The following is a 22,412-nucleotide window of genomic DNA, read 5'->3' on the forward strand; positions in this document are numbered from 1 at the left end:
AGAGAGAGAGAGAGAGAGAAGATGAAAAGATGACTGCAAGACTCACCAATTTCATAGTCATTCATCATATCCCTTAAGCTCCGCACCATCTCCATGGCCGCGGGGTCCAGGTTCTGCTCGTCGAGGAGCGAGGCGTCCACGAGCGGGTTGAATGGCTTGGTCGACGCGTCCGTGGAGTGCGTCTGGTAAATCTGGTGAAATTGGTAGGCAAATTGCCTAAAAGGCATATGCTCAATCTCACGATTCATGGCCAGCATGTGTGACCGCTTGAACTCCTCCGAGGGCCGGCGCTCGCGGTCCTTGTCGATCTGATTCTGGCTCGTGCCGAAAACGTCAATCGTGACCTCCAGGTCCTCCATGAAGAGGGTGAGGATGAGGAAGGCGGCCATGCAGGGCGCCCACTCCTTGCGCATCTTGGGCTTCAGCAGCTTCGAGAACAGGTTGAATAGCTCGGCCATTTCCTGCTTGTGGACCTCGTCAAGGACGGCCTTGAACTGCCGGTTCAGGAGGCGCGTCGTCTGCGAGTCGTGGTTCTGCGACGCGAGCCGCATGCGCATCAGCTGGCTCAATCCCTTGGGCGTGACGTTCAGATGCCGCGTGAGTATATAATGGTTGGTGTACACGCGGAGTGCCTTGTCCACGATCTCCGACTAAACAAGGGGGGTTGGTTGGTTATTGGTTAGCTCCGCATGTGAGGTAAGGGGGGAAACCGACCAGGCTTTGCTCACCTTGCTGCGCGCGGCATACTTGCAGACGACGCGGAGCACGTCGCGTGGCAGGCACGTCGAGCGGATCTCGGCAGTCATCTCCTCGGCGAAGCACGGGTCGCGGATGAGGTTGGTGACAAAATCCTTGGCGCGCTTCTGCAGGTCGGCCCGCTGGGCGCCGCCGTCGCCGGCCGCCATGTCGAGCCCGACGGGCACCGCAACGCCGCAGCTGAGCGACACGGAGCCGTTGGGCTCCTGCGTCTGGCCCCAGTGCGCCAGGATCTCGGGCTTGTTCGGCGTGAAGGCCTTGGCCGTGATGGTCAGGTACGTCGTGAAGCGCCTGCCCGCCGTCAGCTCCACCACGCACGGCCGCTCGACCCCGTCCACTAGAAAGTCCTGCACGTTCTCGGCGACGAAGGCTGCCATCTTCTCCTTGACAAAGTGCTCGCGCATCATGAAGGGGAACAGGACCGTCGTGAAGTCGGTGAACTGCCAGCAAATGATCTGGGGCAGCGAAATCTTGGCGCAGCTCTTGCAGGGTCGCGTCGCCTCGCACTTGACCTTTCGCGCGTGGCAGCTGAAGCAGGCGCCTATCCTCCGCACCTTGAGCGCGCTCTCCTTGGTCGCGTCGGCCAGGGGCCCCTTCCGGCCGCGCTGCGTCATCCGGTCGTACCCCTCAAACATGTTCCCCTTGCCGCCCGACGCCGCGGCCGACTCGGACGAGATGGTGATGAACTTTAGCGCCACCTCGCTGCTCGCCGAGCCGCCGCTGCTGCTGCTCGCTATGCTGCTGGTGGAGTCCGCGGGCGACCTGCGCTTCTCGATGCGGGCGTTCTTGACCTTGCGGATGGCGGCGTCGCTCGTTGACTTGGGGTCAGACTCGTGCTTCACCAGGGGCGATATCGGGCTCGCCGAGGAGCAGGCGGCAGGGCTCGAAGTCGAGGATGGCGTCATGGGTGTGCAGGCCGACTGGGGGCCGAACTCCTCCATCCTGAATATCAGATTGCCGTTGTTGTTGTTGTTGTTATTATTACCGTTGGCGGTCTGCATGGCCGCTGGCGGGCTCCAGGGCGCCGCGTTGACGTCAGACTGTTGCCGCATACCGACGGGAATATCGAGCGAGACAGGGCCGTGGGGGCTCATTGTCGCGTGCGGCGCGATGCCGGTGGCGGGCAGCGCTTGCGACGGCATGGTGTCCCATGCCCCGTTCATAAACCGGGAGATGTCGAGGTCTAACGCCGTAAGCTTCGGATTGATCACTTGGGTGCCGACGCTCATAAACTCACCTTGAATGGTGTGATCGCCCAGGACAAACTCGTTTGTCCTGAAATGACGTCCGTGATAAATGTTCTCCCCAACTGTCACGCCCGTCATCTGGCCGTCGACCGGCCCTGCCGTCGAGGGGAAAGCGACCATGTGGTCTGCAAACGCGAGCTGCTCCAATAGCGACGCCTGGTCGTCCGAAAACGTGGCGCTCTGGTCGCCGCCAAACGCAGAAGAGAGCGACCCGGCATGGTGCCTCTGCTGGTGGTGGCCGTGGCTGCTCGCGAAGGAGCCCTGGTCGGCGGCGGCGGTCGAGATGCCGCTCATGGGGGCGAAGCCCTGCGAGGACGACGACTCGGTGTCCAGGAACAGGGGGGAGGGCGCGGGCGGCGACGGTTGGACGCCGCCGTGGCTGCCGGCGCGGCGGACGACGCCGTACGAGCGCAGGCTGCCCGTGTCCGGGCTCGGGAAGAAATCGATGGATCCATTGCTGGACGGGGCAAGGCCGTCGGGGGAGATAAAGGCCCACGACTCGTCGTCGGTGGCTATGTACTCACCGCCCTGGAAGGCGTCCAGCGCCGCGAGCGGGGATGTACCGGAAGAGGCGACCGAGGCCATCGCGTGAGACTGGTTTTGTATGATAACGGGGGGAGAATATAGGCGAAAGCTGGCAGTCGAATGGCAGTTGGGGCCCAACGTCGGGATACCGCCCAGTGCCTGGTGGGAAGCACAATCCTACTTAAATACACAGCGCACACTGTTCCACAGACGGGCGGAGCTTCTCGGGTTCGAGCTCCGATGTGGTCTGGACCTTAACCTTCGCCCGGGGATGGGGCGACGAGGAGGGAGACGGGAAGGACGAGGGCGTCAGCAGCCTCGCTCTTGTCGCCTGTGTCGCCGCGCGGGGGGTGGAGCGGACGGCTGTGTTCTGTTGCGCTAGCGTTTGGCAGCGGCTACAGCGCGCGCCCAAGTCGAGCAAAAAAAAAGCGCCGAGTAACCAAAGCACCGCTTGCGCAGTGCGATAGAGAAAAGAGGCAATGACGGGGTGGACGGCTTCACAAGAACAAACAGTCAGCCGGCGAGCGGGGGTTTGGGGCCACAGTGTCGTGTCGGCTTGTGGTGCCCAAGCTGCTATCCTCTCATTTTTCGACTTGTTCTCTTCTTGTATTCCCGCGAGTTCGCGATGCGGTGAGTTGAGGGAAGTGGGAAGTGGAAGATGGAGGATGCAAGACTCCAATCCCTCTCCAAAAGCCGGCCCCGCCTTGCAACGCGCAGATGGGCAGGCGTTGGACATTAATACCGTGAGCGACAGGCACGGCGTAACTGGAGAAGCATTGGGGGGCAGGCAGGGCAGGGGGTGCCGCCGCTCACGCATCGCCACAGGATTCAGCCCCTCGGTCGCTCAATGCGGCAAGACCGAATATCGCGCTAGTCCCAAAAGGAATACCGAACCGACCCTTGGGTTGGCTTTCTCGGACGCTGTCGTTGGCTTGGGATCGCCAGACAATTTTCGGTCGGTCGCTGGCTTGACTGCTCGGTATGAGCACCGTCGCGTCGGCCATCCTTTTGGGCAGACTGCTCCATTCATGTATAATTTGGCTGTAGGAGCTGAACATTCTCTATGGTTTCTCCCTCTCCCTTGTGCGGGCACCCAAGAAACCAAGGCATCGTCTGTCCCCCACCCCCCAGTGCCCCAGTCAGAATCGGACCACGCGTTTCCGGCCCATCTGCTGGAGATCGATGCTCAAGGGAAAAAAAAAGAGTGGAAGCCCAGCAGTACAAGCACAGTCCACCCGCGACGCCAGTCAGCCCTGGCGTCACGTCACTCACCCCCATGCCGGGCCTGAGCACCAGACGGAAAGCAGAAAAAAAAAAAAGACAAGGAAGCACGAATCAGCCCGACCGTTACCGTTACCCTGCCCCATGGCGGGACGAAGCGCTGCACGCCGTCTTGCGTGCTGCGGGAATGACAGCGCGGCGGCGCATGGCCCTGTCCCCTGGCCCCCTGGCCTGCCGCGCAACAACGATAATGAGAAGAAAAAGAAAACGAACGAAAAAAAAAAAAAATGCCGTGCCCATGTGTAAATCTATGTCAACATGGCACGGTGAAGAGGTTGCGCTACCCTTTTTCTTTCCCTTTCACCCCCTGCTTTCCGTCGTCGCTGTGTATCCAGCCTTTTGGGCTCTCTCGTGCCGCCACACACAGGTGACTGCTTCATCGAGGCTGTGGAATCCACGTACTCTTTTTTTTTCTTTTTTTCGACGACCTCCGAGTGGACGAAAGAACGGACGAACACCAGGCCACACATACCTACGTAGACACACACACCAGAGGGAACTACAAACGCGGGGCTGTCAGTCTTCCCCCCGTTTTCTGCGTGTTGTTACACGCCACAGGTTTGTCACAGGTGCATGTCCCCCTCATGCGCCCTGCCCCTGTTGTACGTACGGCTCCGTGCCAACACACCAAACGATCAATCCATGTCAGCTGTTGGGTCTCTGCGAAGCCGCAAAATGGGTGCCACCAGTGTGAGAAGCACGCACTACCCGTGTTGCGCAAGGTCGGCTTGTCCACATAGGTATGGGGTTGATCTGGGTAACCAACACCTGCCTGTATACGACATGGCAACGCTTTGCTGCCCAGTTTACGAAAAGGTAAAAGAAAATGGCGGAAGAGTCGATTATGTCAATTTCGGCTAGATGAACTGTCCGCCCCCAAGAATTAAGCATGAAAAAGCCAAGCCTCCCACGCGCGCAGGTCGACTCCAAATCCATCAACTCCGCGCAAGGATAAAGATGCCAACAACGAGCATTACGCGACATCCAAAGAGAGGATGGGAGCTTGGAAAAATGAACCTCGGAATGAGGACGTGACTTGATGATAAAAAAATAAAAAAAAGCCCAAGCAAGGTAAATAGCAAATACCCAACCAACGTGCAAGTAGTTGGTTCCACAAACCTCACTCCCAATACGTCGTAAGACAACAAGTTTAGTGTTCCCCGCATGCGCGCCACCGCCAAAGATAACCAACAAGTCCGTATCCTCACTCGTTTTTTTTTTCGATACAAGAGTCTGCCGAGGATATCTGGAAAGAGAGATGATGAAACAAATAGGACAATAAAAAGAGACAACGATAAAAAGAAAACAAGATTCCTTCCCTATGTCTATTCTTTCTCGGTTGTGCTGCGTTTGCGAGGAGTCGCACCGGAGGGAGGAATGTGCGTGCGTGCCGTCGTATGCTGACGGGCGAGCGTGTGCTTATGAACGTAGCGAAACAGCTACAACGTATGTTTTGTGACAAAGGGGGAAGGAAAGCTCATGTGTGTGACCGCTCCCATATCCCTCCGTCCATGGCCCGCTGATCCATCAGGGGCCTGTCTGCTCTGCCTCTAAAGACATGAGAGTACCGTATGGTTTTCATAAAAGCCAAAAAGAAGGCACTGAGGACAAAATTGACGATAAACTCCGAGGCTGCAGTTGGCAGAGAAAAGAAGGAAAGAAAAAAAAAAAAAAAAAAAGACAAAAGTAAAAGGTCGGCCGTTTGACAAAACATTAGATGTAAAATTCCTGCACATGCCGGTCTGCACATGACTTGGGCCCAAGAAGCATGGCGATTCAGCTTCGGAATCGCGCGGCGGCGGCAGCGGCCCTCTCCTGAATCTGCTTCTCTGTAGAGACATATAGTTTGTCCAGGTAGTCCATGGCCGGGGCGTCCTTGAGGATCTTGGCCACCTGGATGCCGGCCGAGATGAGCTGCAGGATGTTGCGGTCGTCCTTGAGCGGCCTCGACTGGTGCTTGGCTGCGTGCCTCATCTCGAGCGAATTCTCGAGTATGGTGACAAACTGCTTGATCTGCCCGTTGTACAGGACGCGGGCCGGGATCCGCCGCTTGGTCGCGAGCCTCTTGAGCAGGTACACCCACTCGGTCCACTCCCGATCCTGCGGCCGCTCCACCGGCCGCATGTCCTGTGTGAGCGGAATCGGAAACTGATACTTGGCCACAAAGTCGTAGGCGCATTGGGATAGCCGATCGTTGACCTGCGTCAGGACGCTGTCCTGCTCCTGCACCAGCAGGTTGGTTGGCAGATGCGGCAACTCCCGCTCCTGCATCGCCACGTACTCGGGCGGTGGACGTTGCAGGAACTGGTGGGGGCCATCAAACTCGTCGCGGTTCGAAGGCCGCCGTTGTGGCCTGCCTCCACCTGCTCCTCCGTTGCCACCCTTGGCGTTGTTATGTTTGCCGCTCTTGCCCGGCGGGGTCGTTCCCGCGCTGTTCTCGAGGGAGTAGTCGGACAAGTTTGGGGAGGCCATGATGTCATCCAGCGAGTCCGCCGGCGAGAACCGGCCCGCGTGGTCCCATCCTGGAGCGGTCGGGTTTTTGAACGCAGCGAAGGTGGGCGGCGGGTTGCTCGGGAAGACACCTGGTGGGGGGCGGGGCTGGTTGAAGGCGCCTGCAGACGAGAATGCGGCTTCGGCACGGGAGAGATGGGTCGGAAGCTGTTGGCCCGGGGCGGATACAGTGCCTGGCAGGCTGTATGTAGAGGCTCCTGGATTGTATGGCAAGCTTGACGGTGCCGCAGTGTTATTCTTGGGTGCCCATACGTAGCCTGTGGATGAGGGGCTCTCGAAAGAAAGAATCCCTGGGCGGATGATGGGGTGCAGAAAAAAGGCTTGGCGGGAGGGTAAGGCTACGGCAGAATGAGGGTACAAAAAGACGAATGAGAAGCCCAATTGGAGGTGGCGTGGTCATACCTTGGCTGCCTTTGAAAGGTGTGCTTCACTGCCTCGAAACCACCACCGTTGTGCTGGTAGGCGTCATTGTAGCCCGGGCTGTTGTTTCACGGACGGTGGTTGGTCAGCTTCGGAGGCCTGCCATCGGCATTGGAGGGGAGGGGATAGAACAAAAAAAGTCTTGAGAGAGAGGTCATCCGGTCCGCACCTTCGAGTAGAGCTCCACGGTCCGCTGGTCGGGACAGACATGTAGGCAAAATCCGGCTGTGCCATATCTCTGCCGACCATTGTGGGAACAGCAGACCTGCTCATTCCAATGTCCAGGGCGAGAGTTGGTATCTCGGGGGCGGCTGCCAAAAACAAGAAAAGAGAGGAGGACGTGCTGGTCGGTTAGGTAAGGAAGAGTATAACAAAACTCGTCCCTCCTCGCCGGCAGAAAAACTAGCAACGAGAAAAAAAATTTCCTTCCAAACTCTTGGTGGGCTCTTTTTTCCTGTCCTGCTAGTGGTAATATGTCAGAACGTCCGGCGGGCGGACAGGTCCAATCCAATCGGCAAGTTCCAGTTGCGGGACGAGATCAAAAAAAAAAAATTCCAGGGAGCTCAGGGGACCCAGGAAGAAAAAAAAAACGGTTGGTCCCTAGGATATGTTTGTTTCGACGGTAGTCCAGGCGGTGAAATTGTGCAGTGCAGGTGATCGCATTAGAAGTGGACTTTTCAAGAACACCCGATGGCGGGCTCGCCAGTGGTTCCTTGTCCAGGTGCTTGGAGAGCGGGTGCCGAGGGGGGAGAAGCTAAAGCAATAGCTTTTTTCTTCCGTTCCAGACAATGTGAGTCGCAACGTATGGGGTAAAACAGGCACCGTTTATCCTGTGTGGGGGGAAACCGTGCTTCTAAAATACCGCTGGCAGATGGGACTCCAAGGGGGGACTGCCGGGGGCAGATGGGAGGCTAGCTGACAGCTTGATCGGAATGAGGCCCGACCAGGGAAGCGGTTTACATGGCGCCTTGAAACGACACAGGGGCAGACCGGGGATGTGGCAAATAATAACAGGCAGAAAATCAAAAGCAACCAACGAGATGCCACGGAGGCAGGTTGGGCACACAGGTCTACCCGCTCACGACGACTGATGACTTGCCCATCCTGCACGTATGTGTGTCCTGTGCAGGGAACCGTCGGGAAGAGCCAGGGGAGGAAGGCGGACGGACTGACTGGGCGGGGTACCGAGGCCAGGGAAAGGCTCGCGGGATCAAAAAAAAAGCCAACTCAAAAAAAAAAAAAAAAGAAAAAAAAGAGGCCTACTTGCCTGCCCTATTAATTTTTTTTTTAAAAAAAATGGAGATTTCTATACGGCCAGGGCACTTACGCAACAGTTGCCCCAGGTTGCCCACACATCCAATCGTGCAAACAGATCGGGAATTTCTTGCTCTCAGGCGTGTGTGCGTGTCCCCGCCCCCTTGTGGCCGTGGCAGATGCGGTTCCGTCAATAGCCAGGGTTTGGTTGAGCTTGTTGCGTGCTCGAGTCGTGGGCGGCGCCCCATAACCACAACCCAGAGGACCGGGGCGGGTTCACGGTCCACGATTTCGAATCTGCCTCGGTCTGGGCCCATGCCACAGCCTCCCTTCCACCACCCCTGACGGCGAGGTTTTGTGTGTTGCGGCGGCAGCGACGTGTGCGTACGCAATATCCCGTTGGTGGCGACGTCAGCGTGGCCACCAGGACGTTGACAACAACCCCTTCAAACACACACGAGTGCAAAAAAAAAAGGAACAGGCAGTCGTGAGTGCTGGCTCTAACACGGGCCCGAGGATGGGGCGTGGTCCGATGATCAAGTGGTGGGCCAAGAAAAAACCCCTGCGACGGGTGCGACGGGGCTAGAGAGCATCATCAATCATTTGTCTTGATGGCTGGCGGCGAGCCTGGCTAGCTGGGAAAGGGGCGGTCGATTGACCGGAGAAGGGAAGGGGTGGCAGGGGACAAAGGCAATGCGCAGACAACGATGGGAGCGGACGCGGGGGCAGGCGTGGGCGAGGGGATTGACAAGTGGTCGGTTCGGGCCAGGGGGCACCCCGGGTTGCCGAGCATATGCTTCACACAGTGAGATAGGGCGTCTATCACTGACACGATCCTATAGTGTGGGCGGGAGTATAGGACAGGGAGGAATGCAGGCCGGCGTTGGGCGTCGGTGCGCCTGCGCGCGTGCCCTGTGCTCCCCCGTCTGGACTGGGACGAAGCCATCCCGAGGCGGAACGGGGTAGAGTTGGGCAGGGACGAGTCGAGCGTAAAGGTTGCGCGATTGTTGCCCAAAGCTCGACCGAGATGGAGGCTGGTGGGCGGGATTCGTGATGGGTGAGGGGTGAGGGGTTGCCGTGGGGGGAGCAAAAGCAAAAGGTGCGTGGTTGGCAGGCATTCCAGAGATCCAGAAGGAGGACAGCAGGGGACGACCCTGGAGTGAGGGAGCGGTCAAGCGGGCGAATGTTCCATGACGGCGCCTATCGGTTTCGGCTCGCCTTTCTCGGTTGGTTGAAGGCGGCTTTTCGGTTGGGCTTGGGCAGAAAACCAGAAAGCGGAAAGTTGGTTCGGTCGGGTGGGCCCTAATGGATGGAACGACATTATGCATCACCACCCAATCGTGCAGGCGGGGGACTCCAGACGATCGTGCCCGGCTCAACTGGTGCGTCACGTGGACGGCTGGTAAGCCGTTGCGCTCTGCGGTCGCTGCTGCCCGCTGCCCGTTGACTTGCCCGTGTCCATGGTTGTGTCCATGAGCGTGTCCATGGGGCAGGCAATCCAAGGGCGGGCGGGGTGGCTTCACGGACGGACCTCGGGGCACGACTCGGTCATGCCTGAAAAACACGGCGAGCCCGGGGGCGGAATCAGCAATAAACCCAAAGTTAAGTCGTTTGGTCGCTCGCTTCATGCTTCGTAATGTCACCAGCAATCTCGGCTCTGCCGCTCGACATTGGAAGAAGCAACCATGATCGACTGGGATGCACCTCCTGGTGCCTATCTAGGGCTAGTCGAGCCACTTGAGCGCTGGGAATCTGGTGCGCAGCTATCGTCATACGGTATTATAGCAGCACCGAATCGGCATGTTTTTATATATCGGCTCGAGTACTGTGCGACTGGAGGTAGAAGAGGGAAATAAAAATTGAGTTGTGAAGTCAAATGTGTGGAATGGGTCATGTCAGAACCCCTCGATATCCCAGATAACCTTCCCTTGATACCATGACCGATCGCTTGCGCTTAATCGTCTCCACCGGCTACCAATCTCGCAATACTCCGAGCGGCTCGGATCGGCGTGGAAGCGATCTGGGCTGTCAAGCCCTGGCAGCCTGGTGAGGCGCGGTTGTGTGGGGGCGCGTAGGATTTTACGGCTGAGCCACAAATGCGAATGCGCCGCACCCACCAGGCACTTGTGCAGAATCATCAGAGGCTTTGCTCATGGCCAAGGACGACGGAATAAGCTCGTGTAATCCTCCACAAGGGGCCGTGCGGGAGGCAACGAGAGAAATCATGACATTGCTGGCCCCAGATGACAACCACGGAGCCGCCATTATAGGCTATCCAGTTTTGTCACCAAATGCACCCAGGAGTCGACCGTAACCACCTACTCCTAGTTCCGACGCACCACGGAGCTTGATGCCTAGCACTCGGTCTTGGTGATGGCTAATTTGCTCTCCTCATACCAAGACAGCATCAACGAGTGAGCATTTGAAGAAAGCAGGCAGGTATGGTTGCCGCCCATATCCGACCTTGGCTTTAGCCCCTACGACTTCTCACACACCGAGAGAACGCATCCTCCCTCGTCCGCTCTAATCCCGCAAGACCGATCGCTTTTCACAGGCTTAGGGGATGGCGGCATTATCTTCCCTCTCGGGCCAACCGCCATTTGGCTGACGCCTCGTAGCCTTGGATGGATGAGATCCTTCTTCCGACCTGATCGCGGACCACCGCCAGTAATATGGGCAAAGCGCAGCCGATAGCTCGGTGGCTCCTGGTATGAGATGTCGATACGAACATGATTGAGGGTGATGTCTGGGTAGCAATGGATATATATCAGCGGACCTTGTGTTTTGTATGTGCACGATGCCATTCCCGGTGTTGTCGGAGCCACTTAGTGATGATCGCTGGTGCGAATCCAACCTTCAACATCTGTCAACACTTGCTCGATATACTGCGATCCTGTCACCAGGTGCCCCGCGTGACGTCCTGGACCTGTTGCCGTGTCTATTCTCGACCACAGAAGCAATGCAGCAGCGGCAGCGGAGATATCACCAGAGGTCGAGGAACGGTTGCCAACAATGCAAAACAAGGCATGTCCGCTGCGATTCGGGGAAACCTGCCTGGTAAGTTTGCGCGGAGCACGGGGATTTCATTCCCGTCTCGTTATGTATGTTTTGCTAACTTGCGATGCCGCAAACAGTGAAAACTGCAGGCGGATGGGGGTCGGGTGCGTATATACAGGCCCTTCAGCCCGGGCAACAAGAGAAAGCTCACTGCCTAGGACGCCTTTGCAGGAAGCCGAGGCGAGCACTGTCATTTCTAGACGGGGCGAGAGTGCACGTCTTCTACACCAGCTCTCGCCTGAGTCACTTCGAGCGTCCGAGCCGAGCATGACCACTCCAACGCCCGCGCGTCCTCATTGCCAGCAAGAGATTGAATATCCGCGCACCATCAGGGGATTAGAGACGGAGGCGAGTGAAAGCAGATGGGGTGCTGATCTCCCACATGTAAACGAGGAGACTCGTCTAGGCTCCTTCATGTGCGTAGGTATCCCCCCCTTGACTGTCATTTGAATCTCTGGCAAAGGACATCAGTACTGACTGACGCGGGGAAGATAGAGATATCGCAAGCAGGGATATGACCATCTGGCCTCAGTCGGGCTTCATCTACGATGCCCTCCCGCAAGCTTCTGCCGCTTTGCCACAACTAGCAAGCTCTGTTTGTCAGCCGCAGGATCCTGGGGCACGAAGTAGCCGCCAGGGACAAGATGGCTATCAGACGCACGCGCATCTGCCCTGCGCTTGCCCTCAACAGCCGGACTTTGGACTCGGCATGCGAGCAACTGCCGGCGAGATAACAGAAACTGCCGTCGACAGCCGCATCAATGAGATGCGCAGCCCTCTGCCGATGCCAGATGACGAGCTCCCAATGATGCTGCTCCAACACCCGATCCTCAACGAAGTCGAACCACTTCCGGATGCCCAAAAGCAAAACGTCGCGATATGACACCTGACGGCTGCTTCTCGTTGACTACACATTGGTGCGGTTTAATTTTCCGCATGTGCTTTTTTTGCTGAGACGGCTTCGGGGTCTGGAAGGGTCCACGGACGACAGCTCGCAGAGATGGGTAGCATCGACGGCAACGGCTGGAGCACCGGTGCGGATATTCAATTATTGGCGAGGCGCGACAGCCTGGCTGGCCATCCGACGGTTCCGCCAGCAGGCCTAGTCCCCGCCTAGCTTCCGATGGCACGGCCGCTCTGGTACAGGGGAGAGGAAACGACTTCGAATGCACGTTCCTATACCTGTCAGCCGCACCGCATAATTACATCACGATGCAGTCCCTGCTACATCGTCCCTTCTTCTGTGTCCTGGAGGAGCTCATGCACTCAGAAGCCGGCATGATGCAAGGAGGCTTGGACGGGGCCAGCTGGCCGTTGACTGCTACGGTGCATGAGGGTGCGTCTGGGAGTTGTCGGGAGATAGGAGGGGCAATCGGGGCAATTGGGGCTTAGATGAGGGTATTCGATGTCAAGCTTCGGCTGCCAAGCTCGGTCGCCTTTGGGGTCCTCGCAAGCCGTTGATTGGGCCGAGTCGTTTCCTCCCGTCAAAGCCAAGAGCGAGTGCAGGTGGTATGGGGTGAAGGCCGTGGCGCGATGACCACGTCGACGGCTCACCCGGCGGCAGACCCATCTCATGTAGACAAACAAGTACACTCTGGAAAGAGCTGATGGCGGTTCTGCCTCGATGCTCCAGGGATCTTAGCAAACTCTAACAATATGGCTTCTCACCGCATTTTGGCTTTGTATTTCCTTTTGCACTTGCGCCCGTGAAGGGTGATAGTGTGACAGCCTTCGGGGCTCCGGAGCCGCACCCGGGAGACTGTCATCCAGCATCGAGTGGCCCGGAGTGACCCAACAGTCTCCATGACACCTTCACAAAACTGAAACTCAAAACCGCGGAAGAAGCAAGCACAGAGAACACAGACAAACCATACAGTCGCCTGCATCGACTAGCCTGGCTGGCCGAGGTTGGCATCCGTCATTTTGCTCGGCGTGGAAGCCAATGTGACAGTCTCGCGCAGCTTTCGGGGTGATGACGGTGGTGGCAGTGGAGGGGTGCATGGGGTCGTCTGTAGGCAGCTGCACGGCGTCGTGTATGGTCACGGCAGGTGTCGATAGTGCATGCTCCGAGCGTCCCCATTGGGCGGTGGCACCGTCGCGTGCGTGATTTTTCATGCGGTGAGACGACAAGAGAGGGTCAAGACGGGCCCCATGAGTGGCCGGCCGGCCGCCTCAGAGTGTGATGTGCGAAGCTGTCGCCCGGCTTCTTTGCTTGTGGGACGTGGGGATGGAGTATTGGTCACCAGGACCGAAACGGATAGGTGTCATGGCGAGCCTTGCCGCAAGGAGAGCGACGCGGAGGGCTGATCAAGCATTGGCATGAAGACATTCGGCAGGACGAAGCAGGCCTGTTCTCGACATTCATTGTTGCTAGTGCCGGGCGATCACAGCCCGGGCCAAGTACATCCAGGTCTCTCTGGCCGAGGGATGGACGGAGAGGAACAAGCCAGACCGAGGGCTCCGGGCAGGAGGGGGGGAGGGAGGGGACGTCAGTGTTATGGAGGGCGGGCAGACAGGCTGCCAAGCGAGGTGACAGACACTGGCAGACACTGGCAGGGCGGGCAGCGCACGAGGGGAGGCCACGTCGCCGGGGGGGGAGCTGCAGCACGTCTTGGACTTGTGCACATTCTGCCTGCATGCTGTCGCGGTGCGGGGTCTGGGGACGACAACAAGTGGCCGCATGGCATGGCGCTGGGCACTAGCAGCGACTGGATGGATATGGGCAGCTGCATTGATGCGTTGTCGTTGCAGCAAGCCTCCCCTGCCACGGCGCCGTGATAGGCCGACGGCGCCCCGCCGACGCGACGCTGGAATCTCTAGAATCAAGGAAAGACGGCCGTCGGCGCGAGTCGTCGGCTGGTGGTGGTGCCCGTGTGCGACCTCTGCGACCTCAGCGGCGCATGCAACCGGGGGGCGCTACGGGCCACGGGCAGGCGGCCCCAGCCTATGAGAGGGCGCGTCGGCGAGGGATTTGAGTGATTGGAGAGATTGCCAGCTCACGGGCGGCCATGCGGCCAATGTGACGACCTGGCTCTGACGCGTTGCCAGCGAAAAAGAAACATGAAGATGTGAGCAGAGACAGGAAAACGGCACGAGTGGGAAATTAATTGTGGGTTGCATGACAGGGGGTGTGTGAGGTTGTCGCGAGAAATCCGACGCAGAGCGGAGCCCTGCTGGATCCCCTCTGGATCCCCTCTGGATCCCCTCTGGAGCCCATTTGCGCTGGCCTGTTCGGCATTAAAACCTGACAGGCCCCTCTCCTGCCCAACCTGATCATCCCGCCTTTTCTCTCTCCTTTCCTCAACCCAACCCAACCACGGAGCCCAATCCCCAAGCTAGCCATCAGCAGCTCACGCCATCGCCCTCGCCTTGCTGCCCAACCTCCCACCGGCCTGCCTCTTCTACCCCCATCTAGTCCCCACTCCTGCATGCCCATATAGCTGCCCTCGCAGATCGTCCTCGCCGCCTTTTGCTGCCCAGCTTCTTTCATCCTCGCCCAAAGGATTCAGCACAGTTGCACGATTGGCACCAGCCGCGCGCAAACTGCTCCAGCTCTCACCGCCACCCAACATCTCTCTCCCCAGGGACACTGGTTTCTTGCCTCAGGCGCCAGCCTGTTGTCAACGGAGCAGCATTTACTCTGTGCTTGCGCCCAATCCTCATCTGGACTAGCGCCCAAAGCCCTTGCCTGGGCCTCTCCTCTGGAACAATGGCCATTATCATGACTTGCCAGGACTCCATGCCAGGGTTCGACGACGTCCACACACCCGCCAGGTATTTTTCCACGTTTTTCATATCTGTTACCATTGGGAGGTTCTTTTTGCATTTTTGGCGTTTTTGCTTTTCGGCCTTTGAGCCCGCCCCCTGGTGGGCAGTCGTGTCTGCGCTGTCCTTTTGTCCGCGTTTGTCGCCCGCCTCCGGAGAGGCTGCTTTTCGTGTCAGCAACATTACCATTCCAGGAACCACAGTACACTCCAGGACCTCTCCGTGACTGAACAAGAGCGCTGCTCTCCACCGTCTCTTGTCAACAAAGCATCCCATGGATAGGACAACATTCCCAGGGCTTCCCAGGACGAGACCCAGACAGGCACCCGTTCCTCATGGGATCTCCAGCTCCTGTCCTTTGGGACGGGTTGCGAGCATACATGCGTGGCCTCACAAGCCATTTATCAGCATACGTGCACGCAGACTGGTAGGTTTCTTCCCTGGCAACAACTCCCAGGATTAGAACGCCCCAGATACGGGACACCCCACGGGACAATGCAGCAACAATGGAAAGGCACCTGGATACTCGCCATGTTTTACTGGAAGGCGCGGACATCAGGACTTACCGAACTTGTCTGGACTTGACCATGCTGGCCATTTTTTTCCTTTTCTCCCGAGGATCTTCAACCCAACCGCCAGGTTCTGCGGCTCTCTGCCTACTGACCTTCTCAAGCATCCTGCGCCTGCTGGCCCTGGATGGTGGAGAAGTGTTGGTGGGTGGATTGTTGCTCTGCAATTTAACTCTGATTGCGCCTGTGCACTCCGCTCTGAAGGACAACACCCCAACATGGACACAACCCAATAGGACTCGGATTTCAAGGATTTTCTCTCGCTCTCAGGACTCGTCTGCATGGCCACATGAACTGTCTCCGCTGGAGCAGCTTGTGTCGACGCTGGTGATCACTCAACACATGCTATGGACTGTGCTTCGGCTTTGCTGCGTTCCTTTTTGAGGACTTTCCGGACCCTGTTCCCAATCTTTCCATGGACTGGTTTGATTCGCTGCACTGAACAGAGAGAGTACGTACGAGCCACGGCGGCGGCATCGAGCTCATGTCGCAAATCCCCTCCCCTCCATGCATGCACTAACAAGGCACTGCCCTGACCCACAGCACGCCGTGGCTCTTGATGCTTGTACTCTGTTCACTGGCGCTCTCTCGCTTCTCTGCTTCGATCGCACCTTGGGACCTGGTGCAATTTGCTTCTTTTTCTGGACCAGCCTTGAGGATTTGAATGTCAACCACGGACCACGGACCATCATCATCATATCCTGGACGACGGCGACGCCTTTTGCATTTTCATGTATTTTCTTTGCTTCTTCAGCCGCCTGGATACGCGGAGAACTGCGAGACAGTCATCAGTCTGGTTTGTGCCCCACCCATTGCTGCTGTGACATTGCCTGGAGGTACTGATAGCTAATCCGCCGACGTTATAGTGGCAAAGTTGTTGCATGCTGAAGGGATTTCGGAGTTCCGTGTTCCTGACTGCTCGTTTCAAAAAAAACATTTGAAAACACCGAGCAGCGGAGAACAGCAGACTAATACTTCCTTTAGCGAGTTCAACTTCTCTCAGGCCACAACCCTCATGCCCTCCCCGGCAACCGGAATTTTTCCTTCTTTCTCTCAGACAGGACCAGCGGACCTGGCAGGTTCGACCTGGGATTCGGCAGTTGAAGGCACACAGAACTTTCCTGACTTCCAGGATCACGGAGCGGGCGATTCCTACTCCCCGTTTACTCTGGGCCATACCACCCCGACCCATGGCGAGGAGGACTTCCACAGCAAGTGGTCCATGCCTACTGCCCAGGATGCCGTCCCTGTTTCCGTTGGCTCGGAGCCCATGCGCCGCCTCACCTCGAGGAGCTCGACCAGCAGCCACAGGCACAGCAGCGCGTCCAGCAAGGCCCGCAGGCGGCTTCGCGCCACGCTCGCCCAGGCCCCTGAGCTTGCCTACAGCCACATGACTGGCAACGGCCCCATTACCTCTGGCCGCATGGTTGATGTCAGCCAGTACCTGGGAATGGAGAGCACCATGAGCGTGCCCTCGCAGAGCCTTTACTCGGGCCTGAACCCCACCTTCACGGCCGATGGCCTTCCCTTTGCCACCATGACTCCTGTCCTGAGCCAGCATGTGGACCCCACTTGCACACAGATGGATTTTGAGCCCGCCATGGGCAACTCCCCTGCACACTCGTGGGACTCTTACAGCACTGGTCTTGCCAGGACCCCCTCTCCTGGCGCTATTGAGGACGCCTGGATCGGCGGCCAGCGCCTTGCCTCCTCCCCCAACACCACCGGCTCTTCTCCCGTCTTCCCGGGCCAGTCGCCGAGGTATGTTGCAATGTCGAGCCTTTTTCCGCAATCCCTTGAGCTTCCCGTGTCTCACAGTGAGGATGTTCTCAGGATCAGCCGGAAGTACTGTGCCCAGCCCATGGAGGAGCTCCCATCCCAGGAGTTCTCTCTGCCCCCCGCTTTCGCCCGTATTGGCGGCAGCGAGATCGAGTCTCCCCGCGACCATGCCCTGTACAAGCAGGCCGTCCCCCACCCCGACGGCATGTTCCACTGCCCGTGGGAGGGTGATGAGAGCTGCAACCACAAGCCCGAGAAGCTCAAGTGCAACTATGAGTAAGAATCCCTCCGTTGTCGGCTTGTCTTTTCCCTGATTCCTGTTACTGACACCCATGCAGCAAGTTTGTCGACTCCCACCTCAAGCCCTACCGCTGCAAGCTGGAGTCGTGCGAGAACGCCCGCTTCTCGTCGACCGCCTGCCTTCTCCGCCACGAGCGCGAGGCCCACGGGATGCACGGCCACGGTGACAAGCCCTTCATGTGCACCTACGAGGGTTGCGACCGCGCCCAGCCCGGCAACGGATTCCCCCGCCACTGGAACCTGAAGGACCACATGAAGCGCGTGCACAACGACACCGCCCCTGTCCAGATCCCCACCAGCTCCGGAGGTTCGCCGCCCCCGTCCGGCCCCAGCCCGACCCAGGTCAACAAGAACCGCAAGCGGAAGAAGGAGGAGCCTGCCCCCACCCCCAGCCGGAAGTCCTCTCTCAAGTCCCAGGCCCAGCCCCCTATCCTCACGCCGGCCCCGACCCAGATCTCCAAGGCTGAGGAGCGCCAGGCTCGGGCTGCCGAGAGGTGGCTCGACCAGCAGCGCAGGCTCGTCGATGTCGTCTCCCGCCTGGAGTACGACGACTCCAACGTGACCCAGCAAATCAAGGACGCCCAGGTGCTTCTGGATGCTCTCTCCAGCTGTGCCCCCGCCGCCAAGAAGGCCACCTACGTCAAGGGCGAGTACCGCAGGTCCTACACCAACTGAACACAACAGAAAAACAAGAAAAAAAATCAAGAGACAAAAAAAATCACAAACACAACCCCACAGAAAAAAAAACAGGTTAACAGATTCTATACCAGGGAGGTTGCTGGACAGATTTTTTGCTCTTTGGCGCAGGAGGAAATAAAAAACGGTGTTGGGTATTGGACTGTGTATGCACACGGAAGTATACGGGCGGCGCCAAAGGTTTTCGGATTTGGTGAAGGGCGCGGTTCATGCCCAGGATTTCGGCTTGCTTTTTCTGGTTTGGTTTTTTGGAGTGTCGGTGGGGGTTTGATCCACGACGGTCTTTTTTTGGGATACCTAGACACACGGTTCTGAAGGTCGGCCTTCTGATTTCTACTGTTTCATGTTTTGCTCTTTTATTTTGCGTCATCTTTGTCTTTTCCCTTACCACCATCTTTTAGTCATGCCTCCCCTTTGTCGATTCACTATCTGTTTGGATCTACTAGCACTTTTGGGACTCACATTTGGCATTTGCTTTCTGGTTGGATTTGCATGAACCTGCTCATTTGGATACCCTGAGCAGCCCCGGGTTATGGCGCTCAAGGCGTATTCTGGAGTTGTACATGACAGCACCTCTTGACATCAGAGGAAGATTTTGTTTATACCCTTGCCGGAATTTACCAGGCTTTGTTTTATTTCACTTTGATATCTATGGGTGTCCAGCCCGTGATTTGCGCAGTTAACTGTCGGAACCGCCAACAGACCCAGACGCCTCACCACGATGTATGAAGCCCAGAGATGGATCGGGTGGACAGACCACTCTCGAGATGCCGCAGGTGGGGGTGGGGAGGTTGTGTTGACGGCTGTGCCCGTTGGAGTTAAGCGAGCCAACGGCGAGAAAAAAAAGAAAGTACCAAGGCCAGACGCATCCTTTCATGTCTAAAAGAGAGAGAAAAAATCAAGCGGCGGCGTACCGATCAAACAAGACCAAAACCAGGCAGGAAACCCGACGGCAGGCACCAGGATCGCCGGCTCTCGGCTCCAAAATGCCCATGTCCAGCTAGCATGCATACATGCCTAGCTCGGCACAGCGCAGAGGAGATCTGAAATATGGGACGGTGGGCAATGTTATTGCCCCTACCAATCAACAAATGACTGCTTCTTTTTTTTCTTTGCTTTCTTGGTCTTTTTTTTTTTTCTTTTTCTTTTTTTTTTTTTGTCAGCTCATTCTATCTGCGACTTTACCCCTCAACGCCGGCCTGGCTCGCTCGGGGCTAGCCCACTCCCTTGATAACGGCGACGCAGCGGGAGGGTTGGGGGGGTGGTGGTGGATGGTCACTTTTTGGGGGGTTGCAACGTCGGCATCTTGGGGTTTTAGCCGTCCGGTCTTTTTTTTTACCTTATAGCCCGCCCACGTTTGTGCTTTTATACCCATGTATATACCTAGATGGAGAGGCACGTTGGTACATGCTGTCCATCACAGCCCGATATAGCGAAAGCCCCGAGGTGTGTGTGTGGCAACGGAGTAAAAGCAAAGTGCTTCTCGGAGCGGCCCTTCAGAGGCGCCGTGATGTATGGCGAAAATTAATTGCTGGGAAAGAAGAAAAAAAAAAGCAACCCTCTCTGCTACTTACTGTCAAAAACGTCAGCCACGCTTGCCGAGCCACCCCCAACTCGCCGGGACCCCGCTTCCTACGCACGCCAAGCAGACATCACACAGGAGGATCTTGACTGGGAGACACTTGATTTTTACTTTTTTTTTCTTTTTTTTCTATTGAGTTTGATTGGATTTTTACTTCTCTGCATAAGGACATCAGCTTTGTGGGTGGGGGTATCATATCGTTCGGCATTGTAAAATAGAATTGCAATCAAAACCCACATGGCCACCAGAGGGCGTGGAGTGGGAGAACAGGGTGTGAGAGATGAGTGGCATGACCCAAAAAGAAAGGAAGAGCAAGGAAATGGAACAAGAGGAGGCGTCGACACAGGGATGGAGGTGCCACAAAAGCGCAGCCCCTACAGCTCAGTCCCGGGCGGACGGCGGCGCCCCCGTCCTGCCGCCGCCGCCGCCGCCGCCGCCGCCGCTCGCCTTGTAGACCGAGATGTGGCCGTCGTCGTAGGCCATGAAGTCGTAGACGCTGCACATCTGCGACTGCGTGCCGCCACCGCCGCTGGTGCTGCTGCTGCTGCCCGCCAGCACGGACGGCTCGTAGGCCAGCGACGACGACGGCATGCGCGGCGCCGACGACCGCCGCGGCGGCCGCTGCTGCTCCCGCTGCTGCACGGCGGCGAGTGGGCCGAAGCCGGCCGCGCCGTACGTGGTCAGCGGCCGGCTCCTGCTGGCGGAAGCGGGGGCGGGGGTGGTGAGGAGGGACAGCGCCTCGACGACGGCGCTGCCGCGGAAGCCCGGCGAGCTGTAGACGGAGGCGGCGGCGGCGGCGTCGAGCGCGGGCAGGGGTTTGTTGAGGTCTGCCCGGGCGTGGGAGGTTGAGGGGACGGCGGTGGCGGGCCTCGGTGTTGCTGTGGAGAATGAGGAGATGGGCACGAGCCTTGCCTCTGGGTACTGCCAGGGCGGCGTGGAGCCCGGGACGGGCTTTCGGGCTATTGAGTACGATGACTGTTGGCGCTGCAGGCCCTGCAGCTTCTGGTTCTTGTCTTTGACGAGCGGCGTTATGGGCGAAGATATGACGGGCGACGAGATGATGGGCCGCCAGCCGAACTGCAACTGAGCAGCCAGGTTCCCGCCGCCGCCGCTGCCGCCCTTGTCCCCCCCGCCCCTCCTCATTTTACTCAACCATGCTGGCTTGGGGATGGCGGTGCCGTTGGCCATGGACCTGGCAGACGACCTGAGCGCCGCCATGCTCCCGCCATCGTCCACTGATGGCCTGCTCTTCTTTAGGCTCAGGGGCTCCGTCACGTCCGACCTGCCCAGGAGGCGCGGGATGAAGTGCTGGAAGAAGGGCTTTGTCGCAGCCAGCGAGGCGCACACCTGAGAAGAGGCTGGAGTTAGTAGCTGTCCCGTAGGCAGCTGGCAAACAGAAACAGAAGAGGAAGAAGAAGAAAAAAAAAAAAGAACCCACAATGCCCAGATAAAGCTCGACCGCACTGAGTGAGATAACGAGGTGCAGGCGCCAGGTGACATCAAAGTCGGGCGCGGTGAAGACGCTCCACGTGTACTTTGTGCGGACGGCCCCCGCGACGGTGGCCAGGATGCCGCCACCCAGCAGGGCCTGGACGACGAGCAGCTGGCGGCGCGGCAGGTCCAGGTTGAGGACGGTGCGGACGGGCAGCAGGACGATGAGCAGGTCCGTCACGGTGTTGATGACGCCGGCCGCGAGCAGGTGGGCCGACTCGTTGATGCAGTCCTGCCGGCGGATCGAGGGCGTCCAGTAGAGCGAGAGCGGGCGGCACTGCGTCAGCTCCACCACGAGGAACACGACGCCGTCGAGCGCCACGACGGCCGCCAGTGCCCCCGTCAGCATGCGGCCCGTCCGGTCGCCCGCCGCCGTCGTGATGCGGTGGATGAGCGCCAGCATGGACAGCTTGGTCAGCGTGGTCGCCCCGCAGAAGAGGAGGAGATGTGCCAGGCTATTGGTTCGTGTGTGTGTGTATGCATGTCAGCCCCATGTGTGAAACGAAACGATGCGGTCTAGGCTCTGGAGGGAGGCGCATGGCGCTAACCTGAGCTTGAACGCCGCCTCGGAATTTTCTATGGGGAAGTCCCAGATGTGTCGGTCGCCCTTCAGCACCAGCTCTTGGTATATGCCACCAATGGCATAGCCTGTGGTGGGGACCTGCGGGTGGCGTGTCAGTACGGCGACGGAATCCCCGGCCGACGATGGGCGGCCAAGACTCACATATGCCAGCACTATTAGCGTATCGTCGAGCCTGCACCCGGTAGACATTCTCATACGGGTGTAGAGACGGATAGCGATCAGGGCCGTCACCAACGTCTGGAGTATGGACAGCAGGATCGTATTTCCAGGTCCCAGCGTCTCGGGGTTGACGTGGTTGGCCGGCGGCCACGCGGCGACGGCAGCCAAGGGAATCCGCATCTTGAGGGGGCCGAGTGTCCGGGCGGCGGTGGTGGTGGGAAAGGCGATGTCCCGTAGACGGTGCTCCCTATTCCCTTTCTCTTCGGCAAACTCCTGCCAGCTCCCGTCGAGACGCGCCCGTTTATATGAGTAAAGGACACAGCTGGGATGGGGGAGAGCTCAGTTTAGTGTGGCAGGAGACGAGCGAGAGCGGACAGGCGGAACAGTGCAAGGATCTCTGTGCCCGACGAGGTATAGCGGTTCCCTCGGTTTGGGGG

The 22,412-nt window shown here is 58.2% G+C and overlaps 7 protein-coding genes across 7 annotated transcripts in view; 2 read left to right on the forward strand and 5 right to left on the reverse strand.

Annotated features, from left to right (window-relative positions):
- GGTG_01950 (hypothetical protein) overlaps positions 1-3,287 on the reverse strand; it is a 3,914-nt gene extending 627 nt beyond the window's left edge. The window contains exons 1-3 of the mRNA XM_009219721.1: positions 1,994-3,287; positions 729-1,939; positions 47-650 (exon numbers count right to left, since the gene is read on the reverse strand). Of these exons, the coding sequence (XP_009217985.1) occupies positions 47-650; positions 729-1,939; positions 1,994-2,588 (2,410 nt within the window). The 5' untranslated portion in view covers positions 2,589-3,287. The remainder of the gene's footprint in view (positions 1-46; positions 651-728; positions 1,940-1,993) is intronic.
- Positions 3,288-5,463: 2,176 nt separating this feature from the next.
- Positions 5,464-7,332, reverse strand: GGTG_01951 (hypothetical protein). Its single transcript, XM_009219722.1, has 3 exons — positions 6,910-7,332; positions 6,723-6,800; positions 5,464-6,534 (listed from the first exon to the last, which is right to left on the reverse strand). The coding sequence occupies exons 1-3, from the start codon at positions 7,011-7,013 to the stop codon at positions 5,586-5,588; spliced, it is 1,131 nt and encodes a 376-aa protein (XP_009217986.1). The 5' UTR covers positions 7,014-7,332; the 3' UTR covers positions 5,464-5,585.
- Positions 7,333-8,007: 675 nt separating this feature from the next.
- GGTG_01952 (hypothetical protein) lies at positions 8,008-9,648 on the reverse strand. Its single transcript, XM_009219723.1, has one exon. It carries the CDS (start codon positions 9,620-9,622, stop codon positions 8,831-8,833), a length of 792 nt encoding a protein of 263 aa, XP_009217987.1. The 5' UTR covers positions 9,623-9,648; the 3' UTR covers positions 8,008-8,830.
- Positions 9,649-10,953: 1,305 nt separating this feature from the next.
- Positions 10,954-11,934, forward strand: GGTG_01953 (hypothetical protein; the record flags this gene model as incomplete). Its single annotated transcript, XM_009219724.1, has 4 exons — positions 10,954-11,051; positions 11,129-11,155; positions 11,252-11,467; positions 11,547-11,934. The coding sequence occupies 4 exons, from the start codon at positions 10,954-10,956 to the stop codon at positions 11,932-11,934; spliced, it is 729 nt and encodes a 242-aa protein (XP_009217988.1).
- Positions 11,935-12,253: 319 nt separating this feature from the next.
- Positions 12,254-13,166, reverse strand: GGTG_01954 (hypothetical protein; the record flags this gene model as incomplete). Its single annotated transcript, XM_009219725.1, has 2 exons — positions 12,254-12,438; positions 12,926-13,166. 2 exons carry the CDS (start codon positions 13,164-13,166, stop codon positions 12,254-12,256), a joined length of 426 nt encoding a protein of 141 aa, XP_009217989.1.
- Positions 13,167-14,340: 1,174 nt separating this feature from the next.
- Positions 14,341-18,881, forward strand: GGTG_01955 (hypothetical protein). The gene is made up of 3 exons (XM_009219726.1): positions 14,341-14,825; positions 16,370-17,440; positions 17,503-18,881. The coding sequence occupies exons 1-3, from the start codon at positions 14,761-14,763 to the stop codon at positions 18,137-18,139; spliced, it is 1,773 nt and encodes a 590-aa protein (XP_009217990.1). The 5' UTR covers positions 14,341-14,760; the 3' UTR covers positions 18,140-18,881.
- A 955-nt stretch (positions 18,882-19,836) lies between these two features.
- GGTG_01956 (hypothetical protein) lies at positions 19,837-22,253 on the reverse strand. The gene is made up of 4 exons (XM_009219727.1): positions 21,958-22,253; positions 21,782-21,894; positions 21,181-21,688; positions 19,837-21,089 (listed from the first exon to the last, which is right to left on the reverse strand). Exons 1-4 carry the CDS (start codon positions 22,153-22,155, stop codon positions 20,124-20,126), a joined length of 1,785 nt encoding a protein of 594 aa, XP_009217991.1. The 5' UTR covers positions 22,156-22,253; the 3' UTR covers positions 19,837-20,123.
- Between the last annotated feature and the right edge of the window lie 159 nt (positions 22,254-22,412).

The sequence above is a fragment of the Gaeumannomyces tritici genome (genome assembly GCF_000145635.1).
Source record: "Gaeumannomyces tritici R3-111a-1 unplaced genomic scaffold supercont2.1, whole genome shotgun sequence".
In the NCBI taxonomy this organism is placed as follows: Eukaryota; Fungi; Ascomycota; class Sordariomycetes; order Magnaporthales; family Magnaporthaceae; genus Gaeumannomyces; species Gaeumannomyces tritici.